The sequence below is a fragment of the Penicillium mononematosum genome, assembly GCF_028829835.1.
Source record: "Penicillium mononematosum strain IBT 11891 chromosome Unknown utg000003l:1.0-8172316.0:1.0-8177699.0, whole genome shotgun sequence".
Taxonomy (NCBI): domain Eukaryota; kingdom Fungi; phylum Ascomycota; class Eurotiomycetes; order Eurotiales; family Aspergillaceae; genus Penicillium; species Penicillium mononematosum.
The window spans coordinates 6,967,514-6,988,096 of NW_026643273.1; the positions used below are offsets into that span (position 1 = coordinate 6,967,514).

The following is a 20,583-nucleotide window of genomic DNA, read 5'->3' on the forward strand; positions in this document are numbered from 1 at the left end:
ATTTCTGTACATCCATTGGAATCTGTTCAAAAAAAAATAAATCAAAAAATCAAAAAATCAAAAACACCGTACATAAAAGGGTATGAGGCTCAAAATAAACCGCTAAACAAATCATCGATAGCGTTCTTCTTCTTCTTCTTTTTCGATGTAGTTTTTGAAACACCATCCTCTGTAGACTTTCCAGTGGTCTTCTCTTTGGAGACCTTGGAGACCTTGGAATCAGAATGGGAAATTCTGACCGGGGCGAGTGGCGCATTGTCAATCCGACGAATGCGTTCCCCAAGATCTTCTTTTGCGACAGTCATCTTGGACTTGGTTGTCACTGGTTCCATCTTCTGATGACTGATTCCGGTGATTTTGGACAGTCGCGCCAACACAGCCAGAAGCACGATCCCAAGGGCAGAGAACTGGTTATCGGCAACGACCGTTGAAAAAGCGCTAAGAAAAGAGTTAGCATGGTTATTCGTAAGGCCTCTTTTCTTTTCCATACATGTAACATCTTGGGATTACATGCGTGGCCAGGTGGGATTTTACCCCCGATCGGGCGAAATCCAACGTGGCACGTTTCAAGATGGATAGCCATTTCCACCATTTTGTTCGACGATGTTGGTTCTTGTTTCGATGAAAGATCAAATGCAGCATCGAGTGGACTGCTAGGATTTCGTCCATGTTGGAGATGTTGGAAAAGATGAAAAGTGGGTTTTCCGTTTTCCGTTAGGCATAGACTTATAAAACTACATGTACATCTAACTACATATCTACATCTATACACTCATTGCAAAGAACATATTCATTCACCTAACTCCATGTTTTTGGTTTTTCCAAATTTTCGAAAAAAAAAAAGAAAGAAAGAAATAGCAGACGCAGAAAAAGCAGGGGGAAAAAGGCAGAAAAAAGAAAAAAAGAAAAACCAGAAAAAAAGCAGAAAACTCAGCAATTAACTGAGAGAACACAATCAATGACACCAATTCCGAATCGAAAAAGTGTTGAAATGTGCAATACAAAGGCAAAGTCCTTAACAGAGCAAGTGTTTTGCCATTCTGAGGAAGTTCTTCCAGTGTTGTCGTTGTCGCCTCTGAATGAGTCCCTCTGTCGTGAGATAGAGGAATATTTCAGAACTTGAAGACAATAGAGGAAGATATGAGGAGATGAGTATTGCACAGTCTCAAGCAAAGCTGGAGTGTTTCCGGAACGTAGCATATTGCGCAGCCCTGTTGTCAACGGTGTTTCAATCCTTGGTGTCAAAGTTGCTGTGAGGTGTTGATGATGGTTTGTTTTTTTTTTTTTGTTTTTTTTTGGTTTTGTTTTTTTCTTTCTTTCTTTCTTTCTTTCTTTTGGTTCCATTGACTTGGAGGACACTGGTTTGGAGACGAGGATCCAGTTGAATGAGATATTCGGTTGACTATTGCGAAAACAAATGCGAGACCACCCTAGGGATTAAAGAGCAGGATCTCAAACGCGTTTGTCTTCAATAGGACAATGTTGGATTGTCGGGTAATGATAATTCGTTGGTCAATATGTGAAGAAGTTGGCGCATGTTCCGGGAAAAGAATCGATTAATGGCGCGAAGCTGTCGACGAGCCATCACAGGAAAGCCCATAATGCTTAATTTCTCCTCGAAATGAACTGGCGGTCCTCTTCCTGCATCGAAGCAAATTCGCCAGGGGCATGCTGGACAGAGCGTCCGCCAGAATGCCGGGGAGTTCGAACGGATTGACGACCCCGTGGAGTCTGGCTGAATGACTGGGATTGCGGACGCGTGCGGTTGGTGCGAGGTGTAGTGGGAGCTCGGTTCCGTGGTGCAAAGAGGCCTGTGAAAGGGTCAGGACATGCCCACAAGCAAAAAGGGTACGAAATCTTACCTTGCTGGGTGGTGCTAGCAACCGATCGACGCAGCTTACTGGCGTCATTGGGGCCGGGGAAAGCCGCTTCGCTGCCTGCACGAGGGCCGTCAATATGGAAGAGCTATATTTGGTCAATATCGGCACTAGAATGGGACAAAAAAAGGATCAAACTCACTCGAGGTCGCTCTTCGTGAGGCCGGGTCATAACGTTACTGTTGCGGAACTTGTTCACGAGAGCCTCTTTGCCTTGAAGTGCTATTGAAACTGGTTAGACACCATTCCCATTGACCATGGATGGGACACAAACTGGCATAAGAAACCTCAGCCCTCTTCTCGGAGATGCAGTCCGGCCTGTAATTGTCTCGAGTCAGCGACCGTGCACTTTTCTGGGAAGTATACGGAGGGACATACCACGTCTTGCCCTCTCGAGCGTGCACCAGCTAAGGGAAACTGGTAAGTACATGTCACACACTGACCCATGAGATAACTCACATCAATAATGTCAATTGCCTGTAGGTTACGTTAGTAAATACCGAACAAGCATGAAAATAGAGCCTGTAGAAATACTCACATCACCGAAGTTCATAAACGCGTAACCAACGCTATAAGTACAAGTAAGTAACATCGAAAGCCAGCAAAGAGCCATCAGAACTTACTTGCAACGATGAGTGAAATCTGTCGATTGAATTAGCTCGAACAAGCAAGTAAATCACCGAGCAACACTTACCCATGCGAAGATAGAGGAAGTCATACTTCCCATAACTAGACTCGTCCAGGATACTCTTCAATTGGTCCTGTCGGATGATCACATCCAGTTAGCTTTTATGATTCCACAAAAAGATGGGAGATGATCATACCGAGGTTATTTTATTGGGAATGTTGCGGATCATGACCTGTAATGAAACATGTGAGAAATCGGTCTTCCAGCAGACAGGGGCAAAAAACCTACAGTGCTGCGAACGTCTAGTCCTTGCCTGATTCGGTCGAGATCAATAGCATGCTCCGCACTCGTCTGGCCTGTCTCAGAAGCTGGAGAAATATCGATCTTCTCCTCGACCTCGCTCTCCTTCGACACAAGATGATAAGGGGTCACAGGGCTCTGAGGGGAGCCAAAGCTGGTGGTTCGGAGATGAGACGGGGTAGGTATGTCTTCTTCTGCACAAATAGAGACATTGAAACGAAGACTCTGCAGAAAACCAATATTAGCATTGCACTTTCAAGAAGGCAAAAAGAAGGGGGGGAAAGGAAATACATCGAGCTTAAATCCATCGAGACACGAAAAAGCATAAGCCGCATGACGCTTGTTGAAATATTCAACTTGGTATCGACTCATGTTTGTGCCGTTCTCGATAAGGTTGCAAGAACTCAAGCTGCCAAGAGAAGCGAGCACATGTTTAACAATATCTTCCATAGGTTCCATGAGCCACTGGCTTGGAATGGTGCACACAGAAAGCAGGAATACACCATCTCGAGGAACGGATGCAGAGGGAGCCGATCCAGCGATTCGATTGAAGTTGGCGATTTCTTCGCAACCGGCCGCGAAGACGCGCCAAGAAGGACGAGTTAGGCGAATCTGTTTCATGGCATGGACGGCCTCTCGAATATCCCCAAACGAAATGGAGAATACACCCCTAGCCTCAATGTGCTTGAGACAAACATCCTCAATGGAAGGATATTCATTGATCTTGATAAAAGTCAGCTTTAGTCCCATGATCATGTTGGTATTACAACTTACCGGGAACATCATAACAATTGAGCGGTGCGGGGTGTCGGTAGGGACCTGGTGCACGATAAAGCTTCGATGCTTTTCAGTAACATCCTGACTTCCACCAGAGAGGGAAGGCAGGTTGGTTGTGCCAGTGGCGCGACCAGCTTGGTTATCGGGGGAGACATGGGTCAGTGCATTAGTCGAGGTGGCCGCCGAGGGAACGCGAGTGGTCGCGAACAAGCTAGATAAGAAATCCGGGGTCGGGCTGTATTCATAACTAATATCTTCACGGGATGGCGAGTACCGAGCGTTGGCAATACCTGTCTGGACAGGAGAGAGTGGGTACTGTGATGCCCCCAAATGCGTCTGCCTGTGAGTTGAGGAACGAGGTGAGTATGCCATTTGCTCGAGCGACCGAGATGCCTGGACATGGGAAGGCGAGTATCGCATTCCACCAGGGCCAGAGGTTGTCGGGGACAAGTGAGGGGAGACAGACGAGTACTGGAATGGGCCAATTGAGGTGCGCACTGCATTAGCTGTGCGGGCCAGCTGAGGCGAAACAGACGAATACTGGGGCTCGGTGGTTCTGTTCCCAGAGCTTGCAGTGGACGCATGAGGCAGAATGCGTGAAGTCCCATCATTTAGCCAACCGGCGAACGGATCACTGCAGCATAATTTGTTAGGGCTGTTTTGTCTTGGATGTATTTAGAGCTTACCCAGTCGGACGGATTGTGGCCGTTCCAGTGAACGGTTCGGGGTTTGTCCGATGAGCAAAAGCCTCATATCCCATGGGACTGAAAGCAGTAAGCTGCTCAGATGGCAATCCTCGAGTTGGAGAAAGCTTCTCCATGTTCAATACTGAAGTAATAAGAAGATGAGCCGAGAATTCAGAATCATACTAGAAGAACAAGTCGACATACAAGCTAAGGAGTCTCTTGGCGCAAAGCGAGGGGCTCGGTGTGCCGCTTGGGATATTGTGGTAGCAGAGATGCTAGAAGTACTGTGGGAGAAAAGCGAAGAAGGAAAAGCAAGAGATCTTTGGCGGAGGATAAACGGAAGGGCTTTATATTTTGGACTCGACTCATAGCTCTCGAAGCAGAGCCAATAAGGCGACTCGATTATACAAACACCCTAAGCGACTCATCAATGGTCTGCAGGCCAGGTGGGATTAAAGACCCCGACGACCCAACGAGCCGGCCGTTTGTAGCTCACGGTGATACTGTGATCATATATATTCGTTGAATGATCAATGATCAGTACGGAAAGGCCTTGTTCACGACCACAGACCAACGTATATACTATATTACTGCCATTAGATTATGTCCAAGTTCCATGGTGAATTGGGGCTTGCTTTTTTTTTTTACTTGCTTGTGTCCAATTTGTTCCTGGCTTTCTGGCCTCTATTCCTTTCTCCCCATAAAGCCATATTAGACAGCTTCATGGCAGCAGATGGTTCACGATCATAGTCAAATAGTTCGGCCGGTAATTTTCACTTTGTCGACATGGGACCGCAAAGTATCGATTGATCGGTCCCAGAGGGTATATTGAATGTTGCACTGAGGCTTTACTTGCTTATAGTAATGCAGCTTGTTGAACCTCTCTTTGCCCATTTCACAGACTCAACTGCTAGGAAGAAGGATGAAGTGGTGAAAAAGTTAAAGAAGGGACAAATAATAATAACTGTAGAGATATAGATTAGAAACAAGAGAAGATGAACAAGAGAAGATGAACAAGAGAAGATGTACGGAGTATACATTTGATATTGGCCAAGGTTCGCGCTAGTGACAACGCTAGCACAAAATAGGATTAGACTTTCAAAAGCGGTCATTCACATGGTGGCAGATTGAACATCTGACCGCCTGTGGACGTCAACTACCTAGGTACCTATTAAGCTTGACTACCCTAGATAAAGGTTGCAAGCCCTGTAGGGAAGTATTCAGACTATTGGACTTCTCTCTGGCTATGAAGCTGAGCCATTATGCCGCCCATGGCTCCAATGCTCAATGAGCCACATGTCTTGAACCAAGTGAGCCAATACACGTTGGACAAGGTACTTAGATGGGACTGACTTCTTCTCCCTAGATTATCATCTCACCGTCGGACACGGACTATCTGGATCAGCTTATCCCCTCTATCAGAGATTACAGTGTTGGAAACCGCACTCCACAACTCCTGCAGTCGCTATCCCGGTTCGCGGGCGACAAAGAGTCTGAGATCGAAAGCATATGCAACACAAATCACCAGGAATTTGTCTCATCTGTGAACTCACTGCTTCGGATTCGAGAAGGGACAGTGAGCTTGACAGCAGAGATCCTTGACTTGAACCAATCTATTCAGACCAGTACCGAACGCCTAGCCGAGCAGAAGAAAGCGCTGGTGGAATCGCGTGGCCACCGACAGAACATTGACGAGACCAGTCGCGCTATTCAGGATTGCTTGGAGGTGTTGCGTCTAGCCAACCAAGTCCATGACCTCTTGGCAAAGAAGAACCACTACGCCGCGCTGCGGGCGCTGGAGGAATTGCAGAACGTCCATCTAAAGGGGGTGACGCAATACAAGATTGCAGTCATGATACAACGCTCAGTTCCCGCGACGCAGAGAGCTATCGCGGAAGCAGTGATGTCAGACCTCAACACCTGGCTTTATCGTATCCGGGAAATGTCTCAATACCTTGGGGAAATTGCGCTCTTCCACACAGACCAGCGGAAAACCAGACAAAAACAAAGAGCGGAAAAAATCCCTTACCTAGAACATTTCAATCTGAACTCTGCGATCGAGCTGGTGTCTGATGAAGATGAAGAGTATGACCTGCTCCAGAATGAAGATCTTCAAGTCGACTTCACACCGCTGTTCGAGTGCTTGCATATCCATCAATCTTTGGGACATATGGATAAATTCCGAATTGAGTACGCGACCACCCGTCGAAGACAAAAAGAGCTCTTGCTTCCGTCTTCTATCACCCTTGTTGATGAAGATGGTTCTAGTTTGCACAATCTCTTGGAAGAGATGGCTGGATTCGCCATTGTTGAACGGGCCACAATGAAAAGAGCCCCCGATCTCAGGTCATCCGTCGATGTAAGAAACCATATCCTCCTTCTCTTTAGCCTCTCTTCAACAAGGGGCCTTGTGGGAATGATCTGACCCATGCCTCTAAATAGATTGACGAGCTGTGGGACTCGATGTGTCAGGCGGCCGTAGTGTTGATATCGAAAGCACTTCATGAAGTCGACAACGCTGAAAGCATTCTCAACATCAAGAATCTGATTGCTCTATTCATGCAGACGATGAATGTGGGTAGACCAGCTCTATTATCCTGGGCCCAAATAGCTGATATCCATATAACAGACGTGGAACTTCCCAGTGCGTGTCTTTGATGACTTCTTATTAACACTCTTTGGCAAATACGCCGAGCTTCTGAAGAAGAGATTCAGTGATGATTTCCAGGAGGTAGGGCTGTTTTCCCCTCCACCCTATCAATCTATTTCAAAAAGCTGACACTGCCAGATCGTATCAACGGATGATTATATGCCTATGCCCATACAGACCCAAGAGGAGCATGACAAGGTCCTCAACGTTAGCTGGTACAGCCCCGAACAACCTCGCGAGGAACAAGTGTAAGTTCTGAATCGGACTGGACAGATTGGTCCTTATCCAGACCTAACTGATCATTGTAGATTCCCATGCATATTACCCTTTTCCCGGATGTACCCGCTGTGTTGCATTGATATTCGGAATTTCCTGAACCAGTTCTATTTCTTCGCAAATGATGGTTTCGCAAATACAAATGTGATCGATGAGACACTGAAGGATGTAAGTTCAAATAAACACACTCAACACCCATGGCTCGACAACTAATCCAGCAGGATCTGGATGATCTCCTTTCACAAAAAGTCTGCGACACTTTAGTGGAGCGTCTTTCCTCTCAATATCTAGGCCAGATCGTTCAGATTCTTATTAACCTGGAACACTTCGAGCTAGCTTGCCGCGAGCTGGAACTCTTATTGGCAGCAGCCCGATCACAAAACTCCACCGGCACTTCGATCGTGTTGAGGGCCACTGAAAAGTTCAAAAGCAACAAGAAGGCAGCCGAAAAGCGTATCTTCGAGGTAGTCAATTCCAAAATCGATGACCTTATCGAGACAGCAGAGTACGAGTGGATGTCCCCTACACCTCCCACAGAGCCGAGCAATTACATGCAGACCTTGACTCGATTCTTGTCCAACATCATGAACTCCACATTGTTGGGTCTGCCCACAGAAATCAAAGAGCTCATCTACTTTGATGCCCTTAGTCATGCGGCTAATATGATTCTGGTGGGTTTTCTATAGACTCCAATCGGCTGTAACAGAGACTTACTGACCGACAATTCAGGCACAACCATTATCCCCAGATGTGAAGAAAATCAACCCCAACGGAGTGTCAGCATTAGCGAAAGATGTCGAATATCTTGCCGAATTTGTGGACAGCTTAAATGTCCCAATTCTTCGTGAGAACCTCGATGAGTTACAGCAAACCGTGCAGTTGATGCAGGCGGACAGCGCAGACGAGTTTTATGACATTTCCACGAGGAACAAGAAATATGGACGCGTTGATGCCATGCAAGGGCCCATTTTGCTTGAAAAGTACGTTTGAAATCTATATCTTACCGTGAACTACCTACTAACTAGTTGTACGAATAGGCTTACACGCAGTGTCCAAGCCCCCACCAAGGTGGATAAATTTGCGACTCTTTCATCACGCTTCAAGAAGTCTGGATAAATCTATGAGTGTGTTATGTGTAATGCAATGGTTTACTACAATGAAGTATCTCTGCCCGTTGGGGCGTAAGTACAGAAATACAGCTAGAAGCACACCCACCATATCTCGAACAGGTAAGAAGGCCATATGAAACAATTTTTGGACCGTCTGGGGATGTCTCTTGCCTCTTAGAGTGTAAGTAACTTCGATTTACCCCAAGCAAGAGATGTAGGTTTGATTTATTGCACGAGATGTAGGAATATATATGATACTGCTAATGATCAACAAAGTAAATCACACACAACTTTCACAATTCCACATGTGGTTTCCTCTTTTTCTACTCAGGATCAACACTCATTCCGCACATAAAAGAGTCCCGGAAACTTCAGAGAGATCGGGAGCTGCTCAATCACACTCTACAGCATCGACACTGCCTTTCGCGGGAAATAAAACAACAGAATAATCAAATACGAGCAGTAAGAAACAAGAAAAGAAACAAAAAAAGAAAGGGTAAAAAAACAGACCAAAATTCGCCTCGAAACGCGCATGAACTAAATTAAAATGACGGGCTAGACCATAGTGCTGATAATATGTTCACTTGACGATCAAAATTAGCTTGTCTGTTGAAGATGAGACATATGACAACTACATACCTGCTGGGGAGGGAGATGTGGGTAGGCGTACATCCCCTCGAACATTTGGGACTGAGGCTGACCATACGCTGCAGTTGGGTCTGACTGAACGGCTCCGGGGTACATGGCAGGTTGCGGGCGATACTCCTGGTCCTGAGGCATACTGTGCTGGCCAAGGGAGGCGTAGTCGGCAGGGCCCATGTGCTGGTGCGGTTGAACTCCATGCGGAGCAGGGGGCAGCTGACCGGGGGCAGCTGATGGTCCTGGTGCGGTACCGGCAGCCTGACTCGACCGCTTGGCATGAGAGGTTGCCTCTTCGCGGGGAACTATATCAATCAGGAAGTCAAACATGTCTGATTTGGACAGAGCGGCGGCAATATCAGATCGCTGCAGGGTACGACGCTTATTGTCCTCGGCGTGAATCCAGGCACGCATAGTCAGCTCTGTGATGAAAATATCACAACCTTTAGCAAACAAGATGGGCGCCTCGGCAGATATCATCTTGACTTCCGGGTCCGCCTTCATCACCTTCTTGATACGGGCCAATGGCAACTGGTGAATCTTGTAGTCATGGTTGTCTGACTCCAAATGGTTGATGACATGTTGCCAGTATGTCGTCAGGATATCACGCGCAGTTCCTTGGAGGCCTTGGTTTACCTATTTCTGGTGAGTATCAGCTTGATATTTGTCTGGTCATCTCCAGGAGCTTACATTGGCCCAGGTACCAGTGTACAACTCGGCAACTGGTGCGTAACCTTGCGCCGAGAGCTATTTTACCCGACTTTGATTAGCTGCTATTCGAGACATTTCGCGCGATCATCATAGAGTAAAGGTAAGGCCCGCGTGGCCCACCGCGATGGACATACCGCTGCGCTAGCACCTATAAATAACGACTGTTGTTAGCCTCCATTTTAAACCAATTGCGTAGCTGAGAGCAACTGAGCTAGCAGAGTAGCCCTTTGACGGACCCCGGTGCATGGTTTTGGCGCGTAATTTTGGCGCAATGATAAACTTGGAACTTACCATAATGACCTCCATTTCTAACATCATAAATCGGCTGCGGTTGCTGTCTGCCCTGCTGCGCGGAGCCTTGAGGGGATTGCTCCATGCTCGCTTTGGGGTTGAGCAATATGGGGCCTCTTGGGGTGTGTGTCGGGCAGGTCGTGCTGCGGAGGGACCAGGAGGATGCGACGCGACCCGGTGTGAGATAAGGCGAGGGGTGGAGGACCAAAGAACGAAGAACGGAAGGATGCGATGTAAAAGTGATAATCAGATGAGTTTCACAGTCAGAGACTATGTGAAGCTTGGTGTTCCAGGTCAAGGCGCGTTGGGGTGCCAAGCTAGAAGTGTTCAGCTGTCTGACGTTCCGGGGCCACCCCTCCGAGGTCGATATGTATAATACCTTATGTATGTATACAATGTATGTGATATAGAGGGTTTAGAGCTAAAATGGTAAGATAGGTTTCTCTTTGCATATAATTAGGACTAATTTAAAATAGTAGAAAAGATTGTAAAGCATTGTATTACTCTATTGCAATGAAAGTAAATGTGCATTTGTATATAGAACCTGGCAATGGAGAGAAATACCTCTGATAGGTGAATTCCTTGGGGTCTTCGACTTTCAATACAGGAGCTGTACCAATTCAGATAGTACTTCTAACATAAGTACTAGTACCTAGTGCACACGTAAAAGTTTAGTAAGTTCCTTTGTACCAGATACTGCCTCCAAAAGTATTTACCATCACATGACCTTACTCCACTCTCGCACTAGCAGAAATTTCTCATAAACGTTTCTCCGATCCCGGGCAGAGCAGCAAGCAAAGCTAAGAAAAAATATAAATTCCGTCCACCCACCTTAAAACCTCTTGAGCTTTTGCTACCCTCCCTATTCACCAGGGATGGCTGACTCAACATGTGCGGGTGCTCAGGAAGACCTGACTGATGATCAGATTCAGCAGTTGCTTCTTGAGGCAGAGGCTCGACTGAAGGGTCCCAATGCGCTAACCACCCAGAATGATGATCTGGCATCTCTCAGGTATGGAAGCCTTTCAAGGTCAATAACCTAGGATCTAGGCTAATCCCTTTTAGGATCCCGAAATTGTCACCTGGGTCCTCGCTGGAAGCATACATTCGTCAGGGAGATGATGTTGCTATTGTCGATGCTGCGAAAATAGCCGATCAAAAGCAGAAGGAGTTGGCTAACTCTCTTCGCGTGGCTGAGATCAAGAAAGCGAATACCGTGAGTCATCCGATCAACTCCTTGCCGTCTTTTCCTTTCCTTTTTTTTTTTGCTATGAGGAAAATATTCCCAACGCGAAGCGCTTGATGCGGCGTAACCAGTCCGTCTTGGGCTGTGCTGCACCAGTGAGAGCCTTTTTATTCATAGTTACTCTGAGCATTCATCACAATTACTATCTTTTCTCGGTGCGATATTTGTGGGCATTGCTAACAATCCTCACCTTTGATAGGACAAGCCTACTGCTGGACCTGAGTGGTTCAACCTCCCGAAAACAGAAATGACCACAGAGCTTAAGAGAGATCTGCAGCTCATCCGGATGCGTTCTGTGCTTGACCCCAAGCGTCACTACAAGAAGGAAAATGGCAAGGCCAAACCGCCAGAATATTCACAGGTTGGAACTATCATCGAAGGGCCTACCGAGTTCTTCAGCAATCGCATCACCAAGAAGGACCGTAAGAAGAACTTCGTCGAGGAGACATTGGCACTCGAGCGTGGCACCAAGCGCTTCCAGTCCAAATATAGGGACATTCAAGCCAGCAAAACAAGTGGAAAGAAGTCCTTTTACAAGGACCTGCAGGCAAAGAGAACCCGGAAGAACAAGTGAAATTTCGGTATCTACTTTTGTCAAACTATCCCACGGATGGCAACACCTTGTTGACCAAGGTCGACGCCTCAACGAAACGACATCTACTGGGATCCTAATATGCTGGACCCAGATTGTCACGATCTGAGTTCATATGAACTAGTCTGTGTCAAGCCCAGTCTTAAACTCGATCAAAGACATCCACAAGGGTTTCGACAACCAGTTTCTGGATCGATGTCAATATCATCGTCTTCCAAGGATTGATTTAGCCATCTTACCTGCATGTCAATGGCTGCGGCGCGGCCAGCTTCAAGAACCTCCTCGTGTCCTGCCATGCCCTCTTCTAGAAGAGCGCTCAATTCTCCTGCTGCTTTATTCTGGAGCAAATCGTCATCTCCGCGAGGCACAGGAGACAATACGGCCTTGTTAGTGACCAAACTGAAGGCAAGCACTCGCAGGCCACAATGTCTGGCGGTGACAATCTCCGGTACTGTGGACATTCCAACCACATCGGCACCAAGCATTCGAAGCATCCGGCTTTCGGCTCTCGTCTCGTAACTTGATGCTGTCAGAAATCGGATTCAAAAGGGATAGTGTCGAGGTGACTTACGTAGGGCCTCCGCAAAATGCATATACACCCTCGTGCAACTTTCTCTTGCTTTCTGGTGATATGATTTTCTTCCATGACTGATGCACATGACGGCGGAGGTCAAGGTCATAGGCGTCAGACAGGGGCGGGAATCGCACTCCAAATTCATCCTCATTGGCTCCTCTCAATGGATGAGTTCCTGCCAGACCTGCGAGGAAGAGATGCTGTAACCCATGTTAGAATAACTCGGCTCGATAGCTTTTGATGGGCGTTTCTCTTACATCATTCAATAGAACGATATCCCCCACCTCATACTCAGAATTCAAACCTCCGGCCGCATTGGTCACTACCAACCATTAGTTCTCGCCATTCTGTAACATCAACCTTAAGAATGATCATGTAGAACGTACAGACAACCGTATTCACTTGCAACTGCTTGAACACTCGAATTGGGAATGCCACCTGATCAATCGAATGCCCCTCGTAGTAACTAGTCCAAAGTCAGCTATGGTACAGGCAGGATGAGGGCATAAGCTGACTGAGCACGGCCAACCATCAACACCGCAGGGATTTTCTGGCCAAGAAGACCAAAAACCAGCTTTCCAGCATGACCAACGACTGTGGAATGTTAGAATCTCTTCCTGGGTCTGAAAAAGATGACCAACCTGTTGAGCGAGGGAAGTGAGGGATGGATGCATAGTCAAATTCAATCCGTGACTCGGGTTTAATAGTATCTGCAAGCCCTCCTAGTCCTGAGCCACATACGATTGCGACCTGAGGCTGTTGCAGGATCTCTGGCAACTTGGTTCTGAGATAAGAAACCGCGTCGTTAGCCCGCTCGAACGAGGACAAGTCTATCTTTGTCATTTTTGCAGAAGTCAGTGTATACACTTAAAGAAGTAGAATATATACAAAGTGAAAAAATAGGATGAGTAAAGAGAGGAAAAAAAAAAAGACGTTTCCAAAGTGCGGAGTCACATGGTTCCATTGCCCAGGCTAATTTGGCGGGGGTGCAAATGATCCGATTCATAGAAACATTGAAGATGTTGAAGGATAACCTTGTCTAATGAATTCATTGAGTAGAATATTCCACCTAAAAGCCTGGAGTAAGAGAGCTAATCAAGTATGAGGGAACATATCTATACGGTAACATTGGGAATTGGTAGCACGGACAAGATAATTTGGATCAAATCATCAATACTAGGAACTACCTACATATGTGTAGATAGTCTATCTACCTATGCAGTTCATATATAATAGTATAATAGTATAATAGTATAATACCTACATGTACATATGTAGGTAGTGATATCTCACTGTACACTGTAGTTTCTATATCCAAGTTTCACCACTCACCGCCCCTGGACTCGCTCTCCGAAAAAAACCATCCGCCAACAACAACGGATCTTTCTCGAAATCACGATTAACAATGTTCTCATACACATCGCGCTCTTTAATTGGAGTGAGCAAACGCCTTTGGGTATGTTCCCATTTTGTTTAGCTCACAATTCCCACGCTAACAGCTCCTTGGAAGGCGCCTGTCCCATTCCGCTCTCTATCATCCCCAACCCAACCAACTCCGCCGGAGCAAGAGAAGACACCCGTTCAAGACCCAACACCTACCCCTACACCGGTTACACCTGCAGAAGCTGCCCCTGTGGCCCCTACTCCTGCTGCCACACCCATCACGACTCCCACCGCTACCCCCGCTACCGCCCCTGCATCAACTGCTCCAGTAGCGTAAGATAACTCTCCGAATCTAGTATGATTTGGGTTTGTCGCTAATTGAGACAATTCAGATCGACGGAAGCTGAGCAAGTTACTGAGCCTAGCGTGAAAGAATGGTCAGTCTCGAAGGCAATTGGCTCAATGCCAAAGTATATCAAAGATCACTGCTCACAATTTGGTTAGGTCTGAACGGTTAGGAGCTTTTGAGGACAGCCGACTTCCACGAAGCGTGCAAGCCATATACCTACGGCCTTTGCGGAGGAAGGCAGAGTATGGCCTCCCAGTCTGCGACCTTCAATTGCGATCATACAGTGTCCGTAATGTAGAGTTCTTCGCGGACTTTGCCATCCGTGCTGCTTACTACCTCAACCTTCCTGTGTCTGGGCCTGTGCCTCTGCCCCGCATTGTTGAACGCTGGACCGTACCCCGAAGCAACTTCGTCCACAAGAAGAGCCAGGAGAACTTCGAACGAATCACTCTCCGTCGACTGGTTCAGATCAAGGATGGAAACCCACAAGCGGTGCAGGCATGGCTTGCATTCCTCCGGAAGCATGCATTTTATGGAGTCGGTATGAAGGCAAACATCTGGGAACATGACAGTCTCGGTATGGGTTACACTTTTCTCTCTCTCTCTCTTTTGGCGTCTTCAATGATCAGGCCACTAACCATCGTTTCTATTCCAGATGCTGGTAAGGCTATGGACGCTTCTGTTGCCGAGGTGGAAGAAGCTCTTCGCCCAGAACTCGCGCGATTCGGTCAGCGGAAGGACAACTCTGCCCGGGCACGATATTCGATACTTTGAATAGTGAGCGATTCGCGGAGCGCAAGCGTCTATAGATGGAATGGTGACGTACTGCAGAACTTGTATACCCGTGAACATCCGGACTTGGTGTCTTTGCTGCAGGCGCTGTTTATTCAAAAGCCTTTTTTTACCTAGGCCATATGTATTTTACTGTTTTACTATTCTCATTTAAGCCAGATGAAAGGAAGCTTATAGATACTGAAAGGTTACTTGCCACTGGATCCCTAATAGACCTGCTACTACGGAGTACTCTGATATGCGAAATATGCGAATACGCCTATCATAGGTTCGATGTTGTCGACAATGCCCAGTACAGTTCTAGGCCACGATGTTGATCACGTGATGCATTTCGCGGTTCGCGTTTTTCAGGGTCATTGGCAGGGCAGTACGAAGTGATTGGACTGAAAATCTACCATTCTCGCACCGATTGAGTGTTTACTGGAGATGTCTGCCAACGCGATGCGTCATGAATCTACTTTGCTGAGATCATTGCGTGCGAAACACCTCCATATCCGTCCAAGCGGGCTCTCCCTTCTTCCAAGGAGATGCCATCGATGGAATAGCTCGAACACCACACCACCAGCACAAGAGCCCATTATATTTTCTGGGATTCAGCCAACTGGTGTGCCTCACTTGGGCAATTATCTGGGGGCTTTACATCAATGGGTGAAGCTCCAGCAAGATGCAGCCGAAGGAACTAAGCTATTCTTCTCTATTGTTGATCTACATGCATTGACAGTACCGCAAGACCCAGCCCAATTGAAGAGATGGAGGAAAGAGGCCTTTGCAACATTGCTTGCTGTGGGCCTGGATCCTAAGCGCTCTACAATATTCTACCAGTCCGATGTAGGTTCTTATAGCTGTTGGCTGTTAAAGCACAATAGAGACTTTATATTGACATTAATCAGGTGCCAGCACATGCGGAGTTGATGTGGATTCTCAGCACGGTGGCTTCCATGGGGTATCTGTCGCGTATGACGCAGTGGAAGGTGGGTGGCACTTTTACTATTTTTTATATATAAGAAGACATTCTATTGACACCCTCCAGAGTAAGCTACAGCTGCCAGAAGACACCTCGCTGGATGATTCGACGGCACGGGCACAACTGCGACTTGGTCTTTTCTCCTATCCAGTGCTACAAGCTGCTGATATCCTTGTGCACCGGTATGTCCCTCGTCTACATTGGGCGTTCTTTACTGATGATCCACAAGAGCTACGCATGTCCCGGTTGGAGAAGATCAAAGACAGCACCTGGAGTTTTCCAGATATACCGCGAACAGCTTCAACCACCTCTACGGGCCCATCTTCCCCATCCCAGAGGCCTTGATATGTAAGATACCCGTTGCTCGAAGGAACAGAAGGAACAGACCAAACACTAACTGGACCAGCCCCTGCTAAGCGAGTGATGTCCCTTAAGGAACCCACCTCAAAGATGTCCAAATCGCATGCCGATGAAAAATCCCGGATCATTCTTACCGACTCGCCGGCCGAAATCCGCAAGAAAGTCAAAGTAGCCCTGACAGACTCGGAAGCAGGCATCACCTACGACCCGACCTGTCGGCCTGGGGTGTCCAATCTCATCGAGATTCTAAGCCACCTGGAAGGTGTATCATGCGAGGATATTGCGGCTGACTTCCACAGTGCAAGTCTCCGATCACTCAAGGAACATGTTGCAGACCGTATCGCCTATCATTTGCAGGAGACCCGGGATCGGTATATTACGATTATGGAGGATGAGACTGGATACCTGGAGTCAGTGGCTGAGGAGGGAGCCGAAACAGCTCGGGCCAACAGTCGGGTGACCATGCACCAAATCCGGGATGCGATGGGTCTGTGAATGACAGATTGTTTTGTACAATAGGGTGATTTGTATGATAGAATGTACAATAATTATACAATAACTACCACATATACCACATATACCACATATACCACATACATACAACATCGTAAGAATTGGATGTCCCAAATTAGCCCAAGCTGAAGTGGAGTCAACCGCGTCATCACCTCCACTAACGTATGTCGCGTACGTATGCTAAAGATTTACAGAGTATAAGGATTCCTTGATTCTATGTTATATTGTAGATCAGTGTGAATCATTTGAATTAAAGTATATTAGTCCAACTATATTGTACATCTGTATGTGTTATAAAAGGCGGTTTACAGTACGTTGTATGTACAGTTTATGCTTGGTGACGACAGCACTTGGAGGCTTCCGCCATAGCCGTTCATTCTAAAATTATAGAAAAAATGTGAAAATTTATAATACATCTATTACTATTACATCTATAGGTATAATATTGAATCCGGTGGGAGCCGACTAGACCATTGGCAGGAAAATATATCATTTCTTTCCCCCATCTTTGCCTTTACCTTCCTGTCTCCAACTCACACATCCAAAGCCCCTCCCTTCGGACATTCTCTCTTTAGCAGTTCCAGGAAAAAAAAAAACCAGCCGATCTCTCACTTTCAGACCGAATTCGGGGAGGACCCTATCATGAAGCATGCATGGATCCTATTGGTCGGCATGGTGCCAGCCTGGGGTCTAACCCTTCATCGAAGAGATAACCCCGCTGTGGTGCAAATGGATATTCAACGAAAGGATGTTCTCGATCCTATCACTAGAGATCGAAGGAGGAAACGTTCGACCGTCAGGCAGCCATTGGACAATGAGGTACATGATAATTCGATATATACCTAGTACCCCTAGGTACCTAGGTAGGTATATAATAATCTTACGGAACTTTGATACTAATGTTTCTGCCTAGGAAACTTTATACTTCTGTAATGTCACTCTGGGTACCCCCGAGCAGAAAGTACGTCTGGTTCTTGACACTGGAAGTAGTGATTTGTGGTGTAACACGCCCAATTCTACTCTCTGTGAATCCAGCGAAAACGCCTGCGCATCCGGTACTTACGATTCGAGCTCTTCCTCTTCGTATTCATTTGTGAGCTCGGACTTCAATATCAGCTATGCCGATGGATCCGGCGCCGCCGGAGACTACGTTACCGACACTCTTACCATTGGAGGCACGACTATTGAAGACTTCCAATTTGGTATTGGGTTCTCATCTGGCTCTCCCGGTGAGTGGATCGTGTTCGATAATAACGCCAACTGCCACGGAGCTGACATGAACGTTTGTGCGCAGAGGGTGTACTGGGTATAGGATATACTGCGAATGAAGTTCAGGTTGGCAGAAATGGAGAATCGCCTTATGCCAACCTACCCAAGGCAATGGTCAACAACGGGGTGATCCAATCAAATGCCTACAGTCTCTGGCTGAACGACCTGGATGCGAACACGGGCTCGATCTTGTTCGGTGGAGTCAACACCAAGAAATACCACGGCGCCCTGCAAACCGTCCCCATCCAAAAGGTCGGCGGACAGTACTCGGAGTTCATTATTGCGCTCACCAAGCTGTCTCTCACCACTTCTTCCGGTGAAAATACCTATTCTTCGAGTTCGATTCCCGCGGGTGTGTTACTGGACTCGGGAAGCTCTCTTACTTACCTTCCGGACGCCATTGTCCAGGAAATCTACGATGATCTCGGGGTCTCTTACGAGTCGGACAGTGGCATTGGCTATGTTGAATGCAGCATGGCTGAGCAGAGCATCACCCTCAGTTTCACGTTCTCATCCCCGACCATTAACGTGGGCATCGACGAGATGATTATCGATGTCGGCGATCTCTATTTCCGGAACGGCAAGCGAGCCTGCATTTTCGGTATTGTCCCCGCGGGAACCAGCACGGCAGTCCTGGGAGATACGTTCCTTCGCAGTGCGTACGTGGTATACGATCTCGAGAATAATGAGATTTCTCTCGCCAGCACCAACTTCAATAGCACCGAGAACGATATCTTGGAGATCGGGACTGGTACTGATTCCGTCCCCGGTGCGACTGCAGTCTCGAACCCAGTGACTACCGCACCAGTTGGTGGTACCGCTGCTCGCATTGGAGGTCCGCATGGAGGTTCCGACCTCTCTGGCTCGGCCACTGTGAATATGGCCATTCCTAAGGCGACCGCTATGCCGAGACACATGGCTGTTGGCCTTGCCGGTGTAGGAGCTCTACTGGCTCTTTAAGATCTCTGGATGATCACATACGACTTTTTTTCCTCCTTTCTATGTATATGTCTTGCATACTGTGGTGTATTTGGAGTCTGGGAAGGCTATCCCTAGAATTCTTTTCCATATCAGTTATTTAGTTTTTATGTGTTATGAAATGTATTGAATACTTTGATCCAAATATAGTAGTGTATAGGTGGAGTCTGTACATATGTGTTCCTATCGCTCCTTTCGCACTTCTCCCTGGACTGATCATGACTCTAAGCATCCAGGGCTACCTACCTAGGTACATGTAGGTATAGCCCATAGGGTGAGTCCATGCCCGGGGACACTACAGTTTGTTTTCTGTTTCCGGCCCTGTATATATATATATATATGTACATATTAAATGATCTTCTTTTAATTGTTTATGTACTAGAAGAGATAATAACACCTACATACCTACATACTCTACATATGTAGTAATATATAGATTTCGTCAAATGTCTTGGCCCTCGTCCTTCCTTTAAATGTATTTCTTTCCTTTCCACTTCTCTCCTTCACCTCTTCCTTCACTTCTTCCTCACTTCTTCCTCACCTCTCACCTCTCACCTCTCACCTCTCACCTCTCACCTCTCACCTCTCACCTCTCACCTCTCACCTCTCACCTCTCACCTCTCACCTCTCACCTCTCACCTCTCACCTCTCACCTCTCCAACCATCATTATCATCTCTCAAATTATCGTCCATTCCACTCCGATCTACCAATCCTCCATACCTTTATAACCACAACGCCCTTCGACACCAACATTCGAAGATAAACGATTGCTGCCCAACGCGAAGAGATGCCATATACGACATTCACGAAGGACGAACAAATTGTCAATGATGCGTTATTGCAATACCCGAGAGCCCTCACACTTCCGATTCCTAAAATGAGGTGCGGATAGTCTTCGGCTCGTCCTCCACCTGGTGAAGTGGAATTCAACGAGAACCAGATGACCGCACGCATTGATGGCTACCCAGACGGAATAGGCATAAGGCACACATCTTTACTATCATCGAGGTAAAACCTCGATGGCGAGACAGACCAACATAATGAGGGTCTGAGGCAAGAGCCAACAGAAATGGTTGCATGGATGATGCACGAAACCAGGAATGGCGGGGAGTCAATTCATCGGTGGGCTAAGCCTTATTACTATGCCTAATGATTATGTTCTGACGGCTGTGTAGAGATCTGCTAATCTCGCAAGATCATCGAAGCGAAAAAACACCAGGTTTCCTTTTTCAGATACTTGGGGGATCCAGAAAATTGGTGTGTGTGCGAACTGCGATGTACGGGAACCGGGATATATGCTAACTTGTCAGTGATTATAGTGAAGCATAGTGCTACTCAGGGTAGCCTGACCTGCTTTCGAGATTAGGGGTCTCTCGGTCCGAAGCAGAGCTTTGTCAAGTGCTTGGAGCAATTCCGGTACAACAAGACCTGCAAGGACTTCGAAGGGAAGGTCCTGATTGAGGACAAACCGGGTCAGGAGTGCAGGGCCCGAAGAGCATGAGGATGAAGTCATGCAGGAGGAGTAAAGTGCCGTATGGCTTTTCTTTCTGTTTTACTTATTACGATCAGATAATGAAATTGTATGTCCCTTCTCCCTAAAACATCAAATCAAGGCTAT

The 20,583-nt window shown here is 47.0% G+C and overlaps 9 protein-coding genes across 9 annotated transcripts; 4 read left to right on the top strand and 5 right to left on the bottom strand.

The window, feature by feature from the left end:
• Positions 1–89: 89 nt before the first annotated feature.
• N7519_007648 (uncharacterized protein) lies at positions 90–669 on the bottom strand (the record flags this gene model as incomplete). The annotated part of the gene is made up of 2 exons (XM_057294424.1): positions 90–438; positions 491–669. 2 exons carry the CDS (start codon positions 667–669, stop codon positions 90–92), a joined length of 528 nt encoding a protein of 175 aa, XP_057149235.1.
• Positions 670–1,605: 936 nt separating this feature from the next.
• On the bottom strand, positions 1,606–4,402 carry N7519_007649 (putative meiosis protein MEI2; the record flags this gene model as incomplete). Its single annotated transcript, XM_057294425.1, has 14 exons — positions 1,606–1,811; positions 1,863–1,965; positions 2,020–2,099; positions 2,152–2,195; positions 2,256–2,284; positions 2,337–2,354; positions 2,416–2,446; positions 2,501–2,519; positions 2,572–2,638; positions 2,702–2,737; positions 2,794–3,030; positions 3,097–3,528; positions 3,580–4,216; positions 4,269–4,402. The coding sequence occupies 14 exons, from the start codon at positions 4,400–4,402 to the stop codon at positions 1,606–1,608; spliced, it is 2,073 nt and encodes a 690-aa protein (XP_057149236.1).
• Positions 4,403–5,530: 1,128 nt separating this feature from the next.
• On the top strand, positions 5,531–8,310 carry N7519_007650 (Rab GTPase-binding exocyst subunit SEC15; the record flags this gene model as incomplete). The annotated part of the gene is made up of 9 exons (XM_057294426.1): positions 5,531–5,578; positions 5,635–6,627; positions 6,711–6,842; positions 6,898–6,999; positions 7,057–7,166; positions 7,227–7,362; positions 7,416–7,865; positions 7,924–8,174; positions 8,232–8,310. 9 exons carry the CDS (start codon positions 5,531–5,533, stop codon positions 8,308–8,310), a joined length of 2,301 nt encoding a protein of 766 aa, XP_057149237.1.
• Positions 8,311–8,883: 573 nt separating this feature from the next.
• Positions 8,884–10,029, bottom strand: hapE (CCAAT-binding factor complex subunit HapE; the record flags this gene model as incomplete). Its single annotated transcript, XM_057294427.1, has 5 exons — positions 8,884–8,886; positions 8,943–9,578; positions 9,633–9,689; positions 9,788–9,801; positions 9,945–10,029. The coding sequence occupies 5 exons, from the start codon at positions 10,027–10,029 to the stop codon at positions 8,884–8,886; spliced, it is 795 nt and encodes a 264-aa protein (XP_057149238.1).
• A 790-nt stretch (positions 10,030–10,819) lies between these two features.
• Positions 10,820–11,764, top strand: N7519_007652 (Fcf2 domain-containing protein; the record flags this gene model as incomplete). Its single annotated transcript, XM_057294428.1, has 3 exons — positions 10,820–10,956; positions 11,010–11,160; positions 11,390–11,764. The coding sequence occupies 3 exons, from the start codon at positions 10,820–10,822 to the stop codon at positions 11,762–11,764; spliced, it is 663 nt and encodes a 220-aa protein (XP_057149239.1).
• Positions 11,765–11,924: 160 nt separating this feature from the next.
• On the bottom strand, positions 11,925–13,199 carry N7519_007653 (purine-nucleoside phosphorylase; the record flags this gene model as incomplete). Its single annotated transcript, XM_057294429.1, has 7 exons — positions 11,925–11,969; positions 12,022–12,301; positions 12,354–12,556; positions 12,614–12,678; positions 12,743–12,822; positions 12,872–12,950; positions 12,998–13,199. 7 exons carry the CDS (start codon positions 13,197–13,199, stop codon positions 11,925–11,927), a joined length of 954 nt encoding a protein of 317 aa, XP_057149240.1.
• A 562-nt stretch (positions 13,200–13,761) lies between these two features.
• On the top strand, positions 13,762–16,699 carry N7519_007654 (Aminoacyl-tRNA synthetase class Ic; the record flags this gene model as incomplete). Its single annotated transcript, XM_057294430.1, has 10 exons — positions 13,762–13,812; positions 13,867–14,072; positions 14,132–14,176; positions 14,244–14,665; positions 14,744–14,815; positions 15,617–15,708; positions 15,771–15,851; positions 15,911–16,026; positions 16,074–16,192; positions 16,251–16,699. 10 exons carry the CDS (start codon positions 13,762–13,764, stop codon positions 16,697–16,699), a joined length of 1,653 nt encoding a protein of 550 aa, XP_057149241.1.
• Positions 16,700–17,359: 660 nt separating this feature from the next.
• Positions 17,360–18,946, top strand: N7519_007655 (pepsin-like aspartic protease; the record flags this gene model as incomplete). Its single annotated transcript, XM_057294431.1, has 3 exons — positions 17,360–17,536; positions 17,631–17,946; positions 18,012–18,946. 3 exons carry the CDS (start codon positions 17,360–17,362, stop codon positions 18,944–18,946), a joined length of 1,428 nt encoding a protein of 475 aa, XP_057149242.1.
• A 1,325-nt stretch (positions 18,947–20,271) lies between these two features.
• N7519_007656 (uncharacterized protein) lies at positions 20,272–20,478 on the bottom strand (the record flags this gene model as incomplete). Its single annotated transcript, XM_057294432.1, has 1 exon — positions 20,272–20,478. One exon carries the CDS (start codon positions 20,476–20,478, stop codon positions 20,272–20,274), a length of 207 nt encoding a protein of 68 aa, XP_057149243.1.
• Positions 20,479–20,583: the final 105 nt, after the last annotated feature.